At 47.7% G+C, this 14,974-nt stretch overlaps 1 protein-coding gene across 1 annotated transcript in view; it reads right to left on the bottom strand.

Annotated features, from left to right (window-relative positions):
- RASAL1 (RAS protein activator like 1) overlaps nt 1-14,974 on the bottom strand; it is a 103,643-nt gene that overhangs the window by 59,453 nt on the left and 29,216 nt on the right. Inside the window, exon 5 of the mRNA XM_077834933.1 lies at nt 14,618-14,747. Within this exon, the coding sequence (XP_077691059.1) occupies nt 14,618-14,747 (130 nt within the window). The remainder of the gene's footprint in view (nt 1-14,617; nt 14,748-14,974) is intronic.

Raw genomic sequence — 14,974 nt, forward strand, 5'->3', positions numbered from 1 at the left:
TAATGAATCACTAGGCTGATACCAAAAAAGAGAGGGACCTGGAACTGAAGAAGACACTTTAGCAGTAACTATGTTTGAAAGGGTCTGTGATGCTGCAGTTTAAGGATACTGGCCCTTTCCTGTGGGGACTCCTAGGTTCAGATCCTGTGGGAAAAGAAAAGGAGTACTTGTGACACCTTAGAGACTAACCAATTTATTTGAGCATAAGCTGTGAGCTACAGCTCACTTCATCGGATGAAGTGAGCTGTAGCTCACGAAAGCTTATGCTCAAATAAATGGTTAGTCTCTAAGGTGCCACAAGTCCTCCTTTTCTTTTCGCGAATACAGACTAACACGGCTGCTACTCTGAAACCTGTGGGAAAATAGTGGAGCAAATCATCAAGCTGTCAATTTGCAAACACTTAGAAGGTAATAAGGTGATAAGTACCAGTCAGCAGGGATTTGCCAAGAACAAATGGTGTCAAATCAACCTAGTAGCTTTCTTTGGCAGCGTAACAAGCCTTGTGGATGGGGGGAAGTGGTAGATGTGGTCTATCTTGACTCTAGTAAGGCTTTTGACACTGTTTTGCATGACCTTTTTGACAGTACACCCTGTATTTTTCCTAGAGATATGCTTATGATATGAATATGGCATAACTAAGATGTATTTTATGCAAGATGGGTCATGTGAGATATCGTTGGAAAGGTTATGATGTACTAAATGTGATTGTCCTATTTGTATGCATGTATCATTTCTGTATCTGAAGTGAGGAATATTAACTCTGTATCAATTGCAAAAGTGTTTGTACCTGGGGAAGGCCCACCAGACAAAATGCAATCAGTCTAGCTGGTTAGTCAATAAACCATTAGGAAGGATAACAGGTCTTTGAAGACACTAATTGCCCCACCTTCCTGAGAAACTTCCCGGGATGCTGCTCTGACACTGCAGGGTCATGTGCTCTGGTACTGGACACCATCTTGGACTGCTGCTATTTTTCTACTCGGAGGGGGTAGGGATCAAACTGGGAAACAAAGGATTCCCGCCGTATGTTAATTCTATTTAAGGCTGGGGAGTGAGTTAATCAAGGTTTTTTTCACTCCATGCATCCGATGAAGTGGGTTCTAGCCCACGAAAGCTTCTGCCCAAATAAATCTGTTAGTCTTTAAGGTGCCACCGGACTCCTTGTTGTTTTTGTGGATACAGACTGACACGGCGACCCCCTGATACTTGACAACCAAGGTTGGTTCTTCACTGAATTCCCACCCAAGATGACTGCTGGAAACACCTACAACTGAACTGGGGAAGGAAGGACTGGATCCAGGCTAGAAGGCGTCTGGCCTGGGAAAGGAAGATCTGGAATTTTAAGCTGCAAGCAAGAGCAGTTTGTCGTCAAGAAATTCTGCAGCCTGCCTAAAACAACATTTCGGGTGAGAAATTCCTACTTGTAGCCAGTTTCTTTACTGTATTAAGCCTACTTTGTGTGTTTATTGTATTTGCTCATTAATTTGCTTTGATCTGTTTGCTATCCCTTATAATCACTTAAAATCTACCTTTGTGGTTAACACACTTGTTTTTTGTTTATTCTATAACTAGTCTGTAAAATTCATAACTGGGGGAGGGGTAAAAACTACATTGAGGGAGGGGGTGGATTTCATGAGCCGTAAAAATCTCTATGCAGCGCAAGACAAAATAATTTTGGGTTTACAGCCCAAAGGAGGTGAGCACCTGAGTGCTAGGCAATCCCCGAACTAAGTCTTCCCACACAGAACTGATCTCAGTTTCTGTGTCTTTCTCCAGCTGGGTGTGTCCCTACCTGGGTGTTTGCTGGAGGAGGCTTGAGGGCCTGGCCCAGCAGGACAGGATGAGGGAGCCCAGGCTGGTGGCAAGGGCAGGCTCAGTGGGACAATACATCAGGTGGCACCCCGGAACGGGGGGCAACCCGTCACAACCTTCTCATAAACAAACTAGGGAAATACAACCTAGATGGAACTACTATAACTTATGACTTATGAGGAGAGGCTGAGGGAGCTGGGATTGTTCAGTCTGCGGAAGAGAAGAATGAGGGGGGATTTGATAGCTGCTTTCAACTACCTGAAAGGGGGTTCCAAAGAGGATGGCTCTAGACTGTTCTCAATGGTAGCAGATGACAGAACGAGGAGTAATGGTCTCAAGTTGCAGTGGGGGAGGTTTAGATTGGATATTAGGAAAAACTTTTTCACTAAGAGGGTGGTGAAACACTGGAATGCGTTACCTAGGGAGGTGGTAGAATCTCCTTCCTTAGAGGTTTTTAAGGTCAGGCTTGATAAAGCCCTGGCTGGGATGATTTAACTGGGAATTGGTCCTGCTTCGAGCAAGGGGTTGGACTAGATGACCTTCAGGGTTCCCTTCCAACCCTGATATTCTATGATTCTATGATTCTATAAGCTGTGCACACAAATGGTTGGAAAACCGTTCCCAAAAAGTAGTTATCGGTGGTTCACAGTCAAGCTAGAAGGGCATAATGAGTGGGGTCCTGCAGAGATCAGTTCTGGGTCTGGTTCTGTTCAATATCTTCGTCAATGATTTAGATAATAGAGAGAGAGTACACAGACAGTGCACTTAAAAAGTTTTGGATGATACCAAGCTGGGAGGGGTTGCAAGTGCTTTGGAGGATAAGATTAAAATTCAAAATGAGCTGCACAAATCGGACAAATGGTCTGAAGTAAACAGGAGGAAATGCAATAAGGACAAATGCAAAGTACTCCAGTTAGGAAGGAACAATCAGTTGCACAAATACAAAATGGGAAATGACTGCCTAGGAAGGAGTACTGCGGAAAGGGATCTGGGGGTCAGAGTGGATCACAAGCTAAATAGGAGTCAACAGTGTTAACACTGTTGCAAAAAAAGCAAACATCATTCTGGGATGTATCAGCAGGAGTGTTGTAAGCAAGACATCAGAAGTAATTCTTCCACTGCACTTTGCGCTGATAAATCTTCAGCTGGAGTATTGTGTCCAGTTCTGGGTGCCACATTTCAGGAAGAATGTGGACAAATTGGAGAGAGTCCAGAGAAGAGCAACAAAAATGATAAAGGTCTAGAAAACATGACCTCTGAGGGAAGATTGAAAAAATTGGGTTTGTTTAGTCTGTAGAAGAAAAGACCGAGGGGGGGGACATGATAACAGTTTTCATGGACATAAAAGATTGTTACAAGGAGGAGGGTGAAAACACGTTCTCGTTAACCTCTAAGGATAGTTCAAGAAGCAATGGGCTTAAATTGCAGTAAGAATGGTTTAGGTTGGACATTAGGAAAAACTTCCCAACTGTCTGGGTAGCTAAGCACTGGAATAAATCACCCAGGGAGGTGGTAGAATCTCCATCATTGGGGATTTTGAAGAGCAGGTTGGACAAACACCTGTCAGGGATGGCCTAGATAATACTTAGTCCTGCCGTGAGGGCAGGGGGCTGGACTAGGTGACCTCTCGAGGTCCCTTCCAGTCCTACGATTTTATTTCAAAGGCTGCCGTCACTTGGAGGGGAGATGCGTCTCAGCTTGGGGAGCAATGAACATCCAGCTGCATCAAAAGAAGCTTTTGCTCAAGAGGCAGCTCCGCAGTGAGGGGTGGGCGTGGCAGAATTCAATATTTTTTTTTAATAATTTTGACAGATGTTTATTTTTAACCTTCTTTATTTTTAATCAATTTAAATGTGAACAGTTGCAAGAAATTATGGGGGAGAGTCAGACTATCAGGGTGCAGACAATCAGAATTAATGAGAGCAGACACTGAGATGTGAAAGGTGAAAGTTTTAGACCCATTAAAACACAAATTATCGAAACAGACCAAGGAAACAGCCATAAAGAAAACTCCTACATCTGCAGGCAGCAGTTTTCTTACTTTGCCGAGCTGCAAATGTTGATTATTGGCTCTGGAGCCATTTTTATGTCCGGGGTGTGGAGGGCGTGTATGGGGAAATGGACGTTTTTTCCAACTTTACCGATAAATATCTTGTCCTTCCGAGCCTCGTTATGGGATAGCAGGGGGTGCTGCAGGACAGGCTGGAGGGGCCTGGGCAGAGCCATGCAGAGTTCCAGGCTTCCAGCATTGGAAGAGTAGGGGAGCTGGAGTGGAATAGCAGGCAGTGGGGAGAGGAGGAGAGGCTGAAGCTATGGGGCATCAGCAGAGCTCAGCATGTGGGGAGCCCAGGACTGGAAAAGCAGGGAACCGCCTGGCAGGCCTGAGGGGCACTGGGAGAGCTGTGTGGGAAGCCTATGGCTGTGGGTTGGGACGGAGAGGCCTGGCAGAGCTGGCTGCAGGGAAAGCCCAGGGCTGGACTAGCAGCGGCAGGGGTGGAGGAGAGTACCAAGGGACACCAGCAAAGCTTGTGTAACTCCTGCTCACACTCTGCACTGTCACGCCCTCCCTTTCCTGAGCTCGAAACTGGCTCGTGCTTTGCTTTGTGAAACTGTCTTGTGTCTCTCCCCAACACCTCATCTCTTCACCTGCACAAATCAGGCCCCCACACCTCCCAGCGCCACTTCCCAGCAAGAACTTCTCACTCTCTTACCCCGATAATGGGATTCCAGTGAGTTAAACCAAATAAATAAAAAGCCCCAAACAAACCATTAACTCTTTCCTCCCCATTCCTGGTGGGGCACATGGTTCTTCTCTCCACCTGTCCTAAAAGTTGCAGAGAAGAAGGGGGCCCTGCACACCATGATTCCTGAGTCCTGGATTGAATTCCCTGCTCATTCAGACTTCCTGTGGGACTTTGGCCATGTCACTGCTCCACTCTGTGCCCCAGTTTCCCCACCTCTAAAATGAGGATAATGACACTGACCTCCTTTGTAAGGCATTTTGAGCCCTGTGACAAGCATCATATACGAGCGATTGTGCTGTTAATACCCTGGATGAGAATCTTAGCCATACTGGGTGCTGAGCTAGAACCACTAGGCTGTCACCAAAAAGGAGAGGGGCCTGGAGCTGCGGGATAAAGCTGCTGTGTTTGAAATGACCTGTGCTGCCGGTGGAAGATAAAGGACACTGGCCGTTTCCCCTTCCGTTCCAACCCTGCCCTGTTTTAAAAAGCACGGTGACTGCAGGGGGGGCACTTCCCAGCTTGAGGAGCAGCGAACATCCGAGTGCATCACAAGACTGTTTGGGCTCACGGGGGCGCAGCAGCGCAGGGTTGAGGGGCACCAGCAGAGCTGGGTGTAAGTTCCCGGCACTGGAACAGCTGGGGAGCTGACTGGCATGCACCCTTAGCAGCAGCACCGTGTCCTCTGGGCAGGGGGACGAGGAGTCGCCCCTCTGACCTCAGCCATGGCCAGTGCCAGCAAAAGCCAAATGGCGCTTGCTACAGAACAGAGTGCAGACACCTCCCTGGGGAGCACAAGGGAGTCCTCGGGAATGCCCCAGAGAGAGAGAACGGGGGAGGTCCTTTAGAGAGGAGGGACAGACGTAGGGGGAAGCATGGGTGGGGGAAAACAGAAGTCTTGGGGAGCCCTACAGACAATTCACTGTGCCATAAAGCATGGGGGGAATTAGTGCTATTAGCCCAGGACTTGCCCTTTTGCTCATCATTTGGGGACATAGGAAAGGTTAAAGAAAAACATCTATTGGCCTAGTGTCCAAATGAAGTAAAGGGATACTACAAAATGCGTGACTCATGTCAGAAGCGGGAAAAGTCTGCAGGATACAGCAAGGCTCCTGGGCATCCTTTACCAGTTATCAAAGAAGCATTTTTCAGGGTTGCCATGGAAATCATAGGGCCATAAGCCAGCCCAACCCAGAGAGAAAAAAGATGTATATTAGTCGTGGTGGATTTTGCCTCCAGGTACCCAGAAGCAGTCTCTGTCTAATGTGCAAGCTGAGACAGTTGCTAAGGCATTGTTCTCTATACTCAGCAGGGCAAGCTTTCCAAAACAGATCCTATCAGATTCTGGCCCAAATTTCATGTCCCAGCTATTTAGTGACTTATGGAGGGTGTTTGGAGTAAAACAGCTGAAATTTGTCCCCATCACCCAGAAACAAATGGTTTAGCTGAGAGGCTCAACTGACCCTAAAATCTAGGTAAACTGCAGGGCCAGTGACTGGGATGTAATGTTATCCTAGCTGTTGTTTGCTTACAGGAGATGCCCCAAGAGCCCACAGGGTTCACCCCATTTGACCTTCTATATGGGAGAAAGGTCAGAGACTCTTGGGAGGGGAAAGCAGAGGGGGAACCAGTGGCTGAATATGTGCAAAGGTTTAGGGAAGATTTAAAGTCTTGTAGGGATAATACCCCTCCACCCCCCTTTATCAATAAGTTCATTCCTTGCTTCCCATGAGTTGCCCTGAGTAACCTTTGCTTGTCCTATGATATCTATTCTGTCGAGTAACAGAGTGAGAGAGAGACCCCACCCTTTTGGTGCCATGTGCAGCCCAAGAAGTGGGCCGGGTGCAAAAAGTAGCGTTCAGGGGGAGCACTTGTGGGCAGAACTGTCAGTTCGATGTCAGGGGGCTGTCAGGTCACTGTCTGTTCGTAAAAAGAAAAGGAGTACTTGTGGCACCTTAGAGACTAACCAGTTTATTTGAGCATGAGCTTTCGTGAGCTACAGCTCACTTCATCAGATACATACCGTGGAAACTGCAGCAGACTTTATATATACACAGAGAATATGAAACAATACCTCCTCCCACCCCACTGTCCTGCTGGTAATAGCTTATCTAAAGTAATCGTCAGGTTAGGCCATTTCCAGCACAAATCCAGGTTTTCTCACCCTCCACCCCCCCACACAAATTCACTCTCCTGCTGGTGATAGCCCATCCAAAGTGACAACTCTTTACACAATGTGCATGATAATGAAGTTAGGCCATTTCCTGCACAAATCCAGGTTCTCTCACTCCCTCACCCCCCTCCAAAAACCCACCCCCATACACACACAGACTCACTCTCCTGCTGGTAATAGCTCGTCCAAACTGACCACTCTCCAAGTTTAAATCCAAGTTAAACCAGAACATCTGGGGGGGGGGGGGGGAGGAAAAAACAAGAGGAAATAGGCTACCTTGCATAATGACTTAGCCACTCCCAGTCTCTATTTAAGCCTAAATTAATAGTATCCAATTTGCAAATGAATTCCAATTCAGCAGTTTCTCGCTGGAGTCTGGATTTGAAGTTTTTTTGTTTTAAGATAGCGACCTTCATGTCTGTGATTGCGTGACCAGAGAGATTGAAGTGTTCTCCGACTGGTTTATGAATGTTATAACATTCATAAACCAGTCGGAGAACACTTCAATCTCTCTGGTCACGCAATCACAGACATGAAGGTCGCTATCTTAAAACAAAAAAACTTCAAATCCAGACTCCAGCGAGAAACTGCTGAATTGGAATTCATTTGCAAATTGGATACTATTAATTTAGGCTTAAATAGAGACTGGGAGTGGCTAAGTCATTATGCAAGGTAGCCTATTTCCTCTTGTTTTTTCCTCCCCCCCCCCCCCAGATGTTCTGGTTTAACTTGGATTTAAACTTGGAGAGTGGTCAGTTTGGACGAGCTATTACCAGCAGGAGAGTGAGTCTGTGTGTGTATGGGGGTGGGTTTTTGGAGGGGGGTGAGGGAGTGAGAGAACCTGGATTTGTGCAGGAAATGGCCTAACTTCATTATCATGCACATTGTGTAAAGAGTTGTCACTTTGGATGGGCTATCACCAGCAGGAGAGTGAATTTGTGTGGGGGGGTGGAGGGTGAGAAAACCTGGATTTGTGCTGGAAATGGCCTAACCTGACGATTACTTTAGATAAGCTATTACCAGCAGGACAGTGGGGTGGGAGGAGGTATTGTTTCATATTCTCTGTGTATATATAAAGTCTGCTGCAGTTTCCACGGTATGTATCTGATGAAGTGAGCTGTAGCTCACGAAAGCTCATGCTCAAATAAACTGGTTAGTCTCTAAGGTGCCACAAGTACTCCTTTTCTTTTTGCGAATACAGACTAACACGGCTGTTACTCTGAAACCTGTCTGTTCGTAGATCGCCGCTCAGCCTCAGGGATAGCTCGGGCGGAGCAAACAAGGTGCTGCGTCTATCCCACCACTTCAGAGGCAGACTAAGCCCTTGAATTGCACTTACCCGCACACACTGCCCGTGATAGCAGCAGCATACCGCACTACTCTGCCCAACGGTGTAGTTTGTGCAATCTCTGGGAGACGAACGGAAGACTAGGAGAGAGACTTACCTGGTGAAGGGATCGAGTCAAGCCCCCTGAGGTCCTCTGGAAGAACCAGAGCCTAGCTGTACCTGGATAACAAGACATCTGGATCTGGGAAGTCTGGTGATTGGGAAACCTTTCCCCTGCCCCCTTCCTCTCTTTCTCTCCTCTTTTATCCCTGCTGCTATCATTTGTTAGTTGGGGACTTGGTAACCGCCAAACTTATTAACTTTGTTATTAAGGTGTTAGGGTAATAAATGGTATCTGGTTGCACTGCAGATTGAGCATAGAAACAGGTTAAACATGTATCACAATCATGACACCACTGGAAACGTGACCTGCTGTTTAATTTGATGACCAAATGCCATCGTGACATCTCACTGCAGAGCACTGATCTGTGCAAAGTGTTAAGAGGCAGAAATTCTGGCTGTGCTGCAAAGGCATCACCAGGCATTGTCCAGGAGGCCAGACTTGACTCACCGAATGGTCCATAAGATTAATACTGTGGGACCACAACACCTTACAACTGGTCAAATGCAGGAGGACATTCATAAGGAGATACCTAGCACGCTGACATGGGAATAATTACAGGATCCAACAGTCTCTGGGCTTCTTCTATTGTTTTGGGCCCCAAAAAGGATGGGACCGTAAGGTTTTGTGTTGATCACAAGTTTAATGTGGTCACAGTTCCTGATGCCATTGGCCATTATCTTTGAAAACTCGTGGCGAACGGGGGAAGTCCCAGATGACTGGAAAAAGGCTAATGTAGTGCCAATCTTTAAAAAAGGGAAGAAGGAGGATCCTGGGAACTACAGGCCAGTCAGCCTAACCTCAGTCCCCGGAAAAATCATGGAGCAGGTCCTCAAAGAATCAATCCTGAAGCACTTACATGAGAGGAAAGTGATCAGGAACAGTCAGCATGGATTCACCAAGGGAAGGTCATGCCTGACTAATCTAATCGCCTTCTATGATGAGATTACTGGTTCTGTGGATGAAGGGAAAGCAGTGGATGTATTGTTTCTTGACTTTAGCAAAGCTTTTGACACGGTCTCCCACAGTATTCTTGTCAGCAAGTTAAAGAAGTATGGGCTGGATGAATGCACTATAAGGTGGGTAGAAAGTTGGCTAGATTGTCTGGCTCAACGGGTAGTGATCAATGGCTCTATGTCTAGTTGGCAGCTGGTGTCAAGTGGAGTGCCCCAGGGGTCGGTCCTGGGGCCGGTTTTGTTCAATATCTTCATAAATGATCTGGAGGATGGTGTGGATTGCACTCTCAGCAAATTTGCGGATGATACTAAACTAGGAGGAGTGGTAGATACGCTGGAGGGCAGGGATAGGATACAGAGGGACCTAGACAAATTGGAGGATTGGGCCAAAAGAAATCTGATGAGGTTCAATAAGGATAAGTGCAGGGTCCTGCACTTAGGACGGAAGAATCCAATGCACAGCTACAGACTAGGGACCGAATAGCTAGGCAGCAGTTCTGTGGAAAAGGACCTAGGGGTGACAGTGGACGAGAAGCTGGATACGAGTCAGCAGTGTACCCTTGTTGCCAAGAAGGCCAATGGTATTTTGGGATGTATAAGTAGGGGCATAGCGAGCAGATCGAGGGACGTGATCGTTCCCCTCTATTCGACATTGGTGAGGCCTCATCTGGAGTACTGTGTCCAGTTTTGGGCCCCACACTACAAGAAGGATGTGGATAAATTGGAGAGAGTCCAGCGAAGGGCAACAAAAATGATTAGGGGTCTGGAACACATAACTTATGAGGAGAGGCAGAGGGAACTGGGATTGTTTAGTCTGCAGAAGAGAAGAATGAGGGGGGATTTGATAGTTGCTTTCAACTACCTGAGAGGTGGTTCCAGAGAGGATGGCTCTAGACTATTCTCAGTGGTAGAAGAGGACAGAACGAGGAGTAATGGTCTCAAGTTACAGTGGGGGAGGTTTAGGTTGGATATTAGGAAAAACTTTTTCACTAAGAGGGTGGTGAAACACTGGAATTTGTTACCTAGGGAGGTGGTAGAATCTCCTTCCTTAGAAGTTTTTAAGGTCAGGCTTGACAAAGCCCTGGCTGGGATGATTTAATTGGGGATTGGTCCTGCTTTGAGCAGGGGGTTGGACTAGATGACCTCCTGAGGTCCCTTCCAACCCTGATATTCTATGATTCTATGATTCTATGCATACTCCATGCCCAAACTGATTATGTGTTAGACACTTTAGGCAGGGCCACGTTCCTGAGCAACCTAGATTTAACAAAGGGATGTTGGCAGATCCCCTTGGATACTGATGCACAGAAAAAACATCCAGCTCCCATTACTGATTTGTAACTTTTTGACTTCAAAACGTTGCCATTTGGGTTAATTAATGCAGCAACCACTTTTCAGAGGCTTGTTAACCAGGTATTAGCTGCGTTACAAGACTGCTGTGGCCTATATTGAGAATATGGCAATCTTTAGCAATTCCTAGCAGGGTCACAAAAAACATTTGAGAATTGCACTGAGGGTGCAGGTCTCACAGTCAAAGTGTCAAAAGGGGGCACTCAAGGTCATTGGGTAGGAGGGGGCCAGATTTGCTTGGATCCCTTGAAAGTGGACTCAGTTAAATGGCCTGTGCACCAAACCAAAAGCAAGTTCAACTTTTATAGGCTTGGCTAATTATTCCTGCAGGCTTGGTGGGGTTCGGTGTCACTGTGTCTGCTATCGCAGGTTTTGACTTTTTGCAGAAGTCCAACAAAGTGGTGTGGGTGGCAGCCTGTCAGAAAATCTTTGGTGAGGAAAAGGAAATTCTGTGAGAAAATCTTTTCTGGCTGGTCCTGATTTTGACAAGGGGTTTGAACTGTGCGTGGACGCCTCTCAGGCAGGCCTGGGAGCAATACTAATGCAAGCAGGTAAAGGCAATAAAAAGTATCCTATTGCTTTCTTAAGTAAAAAACGGACCCCCCTCCCCCCTACAAGGGAACTACTCTGTCATAGAAAGAGAATGTCCTGCAATTGTTTGCGCAGTCAAGCAGTTAAATCAATTTGTTTCACAGGGAGGTCAGGGCTCTAACACACTACTCTCTGTTGGTATGCCTACACAGAACAAAACGTACCAACTCCCAACTGCTGCACTGGAGTACAAATCTCTGGAAACATGATATGGAAATTGTACATATTAAGGGCAAAGAAAATGCAGTGACAGATGCACTGCCGAGGAAAGAGGGTTCTGAGATGACACATATGGATTAGCCAGTGGCTGACCCTACTGCGTCAATGTAAGGGGGTAGGGGTGACCCAGGGACCTCTTGATGCCAACAGGCAGAGGGCACAAGTAATGCCTGGGGTTTCACAGGGACCCCTGGGGTCAGGTGTAGGCATAACAGTTCACCAAAGGGCAGCATGTGAGGTCTCTACTATGAGCCAGTATCCCCCTGATCATCACACTCATTGCAAAATGTATGGATGGGTAATATTTAAGGAGTTGTGTGACTATATTGGCAGTTATGTTCTCAAAGCCTTGGAGTTAAGGCAAATAAACAGGAGAGGTTCCTTTCAGGCAGGGGCTAATAGACTGGGCAGACTCCCTGTCTGGGCATTGTGCATTGTTCGCTTCACATTAGAGTCTATTTGCATATGGAGCCAGGTTCTACTCAAGAGCTTGCAAAAATCTACAAGAAAAAAGCATACAGTAAAAACCAACCAGCAGGGGGGTCCTGTTTACAAGTAATAGCAATAAGTCATTGGAGTACATCCAGGGGGAGGGCAAAGGTAACCCTATGAATCTTTCACCAAGGAAGCAAGTTGACAGTGTGACTTGTCTCATGATAGAAAAATCACAGCGAACCCACTCTGAAAAACACTGGAAGGACTTTGGGGAGAATATCTAATTCATAGAATTATAGAATATCAGGGTTGGAAGGGACCTCCGGAGGTCATCTAGTCCAACCCCCTGCTCAAAGCAGGACCAATCTCCAACTAAATCATCTCAGCCAGGGCTTTGTCAAGCCTGACCTTAAAAACTTCTAAGGAAGGAGATTCCACCACCTCCCTAGGTAACGCATTCCAGTGCTTCACCACCCTCCTAGTGAAAAAGTTTTTCCTAATATCCAACCTAAACCTCCCCCACTGCAACTTGAGACCATTACTCCTTGTCCTGTCATCTGCTACCACTGAGAACAGTCTAGAGCCATCCTCTTTGGAACCCCCTTTCAGGTAGTTGAAAGCAGCTATCAAATCCCCCCTCATTCTTCTCTTCTGCAGACTAAACAATCTCAGTTCCCTCAGCCTCTCCTCATAAGTCATGTGTTCCAGACCCCTAATCATTTTTGTTGCCCTTCGCTGGACTCTCTCCAATTTTTCCACATCCTTCTTGTAGTGTGGGGCCCAAAACTGGACACAGTACTCCAGATGAGGCCTCACCAATGTTGAATAGAGGGGAACGATCACGTCCCTCGATCTGCTGGCAATGCCCCTACTTATACATCCCAAAATGCCATTGGCCTTCTTGGCAACAAGGGCACACTGTTGACTCATATCCAGCGTCTCGTTCACTGTAACCCCTAGGTCCTTTTCTGCACAACTGCTGCCGAGCCATTTGGTCCCTAGTCTGTAGCGGTGCATGGGATTCTTCTTTCCTAAGTGCAGGACTCTGCACTTGTCCTTGTTGAACCCCATCAGATTTCTTTTGGCCCAATCCTCTAATTTGTCTAGGTCCCAAGAAGGTCAAGTCAAGTTAGTTAAGTCAAGCTTCTAGAATGCATGTTTTGAATTTATTTTATATGTAACCATTTGTTTCCAGTTACTTCTACTTGCAATAATTTGAACTCTCTACTCTTTGTTTGCTAGACTTTGGCTTGTTTACACTATAAATATATCTAAGTGCTGAGAGTTGAGCAGTGCTGTGATCTCAGGTGTAGCTGGTAAGTTGTGGTGCATGGTTCCTTTGGGAGCAGAGAGTCCGTGAATACGGAGAGTGGACAGTGGAACAGCAGCTGGACACTCCGGGTGGGCACTCAGAGGCTTGGAGGCTGGCGTGTGCCTATTGCTAACCTGCGGAGGGACAGCAGAGCCTGTGTACGCTGAGAGGGATGGGCTTGCGTTGCCCGAGGCTGGTGGAGTTGGGGAGCTGACCCCTGGCAGGCATAGGCAAGACTTCTTCACGCTAAGGGCAGGTGGTCATGAGGTGCCTCACAATGCTGGTACCTCTAGGAAGCGACACCAGGGGCTGTGCTGGGAAAGTGCGTAAGTCCTGCCCACACTATGCACCGGCACTGCCCGCCTTTCCTGAGCTCTAAATTAGCTAGTGCTGGGAGCAGGATGGGAGGCAGGTCTTATTCCTCTTTAACATTTATTAAACTAATTTGTTTCTCTCCCACCATCTCATCTCTTCATCAGCCCAGACAGGGCCCTCACACTTCCCAGCACCACTTCCCGAAGAGCACAGCTCAGGCAAGAACCTCTCGTCAGCTTCACAGCGAGAATGGGATTTTAGAGAGAGATTTAAACAACATCGACAAAAGCCTTTCCTCTCCATTCTTAGTGGGCACCTGGTTCTTGCCTATGCATTACCCAAATGCTTTAGAGAGAAAGGACTGGCTTGTGGCCTGGGATTCATGAGCCCTGGGTTCAATTCCCTGCTTTACCACGGGTTCTGTGTGACCTTGGGCATGTCACTTAATCAGTGCTGCCATCTGTAAAACAGGGATAATCATCTCTCCTTTGTCTTTAGATGGTGAGCTCTTTGGGAGGGACTGTCTTTCACTATGTGTACAGCCAGCCCCCTGCACAGTGGGGCCCTGATCTCAGCTGGAGTCTCTAAGGGCTACTGGAATATCAATATTTGCTAGCAGAAGGGAAGCAGGGGCTAAAAAGGACCTTGATTTCTTCACGCTTGCTATAGGAATTGTGCCAGATGGATGAGGAAGGAAAAGAATTTCAACCCCAATTATTCCACTGTATTGAATGAGGATAGAACAGAGCGGAGCAGCAGCCGCAGTGCACATGGCACACCATGGGGAAGGAGCTGGTGCTGTTCAGCTTGTGTTGGATCACGCGGCCCTTTTTCTCCCATCAGTCCCAGTGCAGAGGCCTCCACGGGCACCGTCCCACATCTGAGAAGTGGGCAAGGAGCAGGTGTGTGGGAAGGAGGGCATGAGTGTGGAAGAAGAGGGTGAGTCCCCATGGCCACTGATCAGGGAGAGCTCACACTGGCAGCTCAGTGGCAGATGGGTGTTGGGCTCACCTCCCTTCACCCTTCGCTCCGGTCTCACTCCCCCTCCACCCCTAACAGGAGGTGAGACATGTGCCTGCCCACCCCCAGCTGGCTAACAAGCCCCACCCTGACTGCCGGATGGTTCTGGATAACTTCAGAATGAGTCACCGCCCACCACACGCAGGCTCGTCGTTCTGGCTGGGGAGGGGAGGGAGGAAAGAGGAGACCGCTATGGAGGAAGATAGAGAGGAGAGTGGGAGAGAGAGGAGCCACTTACTCCTACCTGGCTTCAATGACATGGCAGTGCAGGGCCCTCCTCTGGGGCTCCTCTAGCACCTTCAGATCCAGGCAGATCTCTCCCTGAACCTCTTCGTTGGGGTCCACGTGCGTCAGGTTGATCCAGCTGTCAATCCCTGCAATGGCGGAGAAGTCCATGTAACCAGCTCCCTGGCTCTCCCTGCCCCACCCACCTCGGGGGGCTGACGCAGCATGCCAGCTGCCATACTGGCCACATGCGCTCCCTGCGCAGCCCCCCACCCCGTGCCATGGGAGAGGCCTTAGGGGCGTTATCCACAGAATGGCCAGCCCCAAATAGTCAAAAATCACTAGTCAGACCCCCAGCTCCCCAAAATCACGAGAC

Source organism: Eretmochelys imbricata, chromosome 15 (genome assembly GCF_965152235.1).
Source record: "Eretmochelys imbricata isolate rEreImb1 chromosome 15, rEreImb1.hap1, whole genome shotgun sequence".
Classification (NCBI taxonomy): Eukaryota; Metazoa; Chordata; order Testudines; family Cheloniidae; genus Eretmochelys; species Eretmochelys imbricata.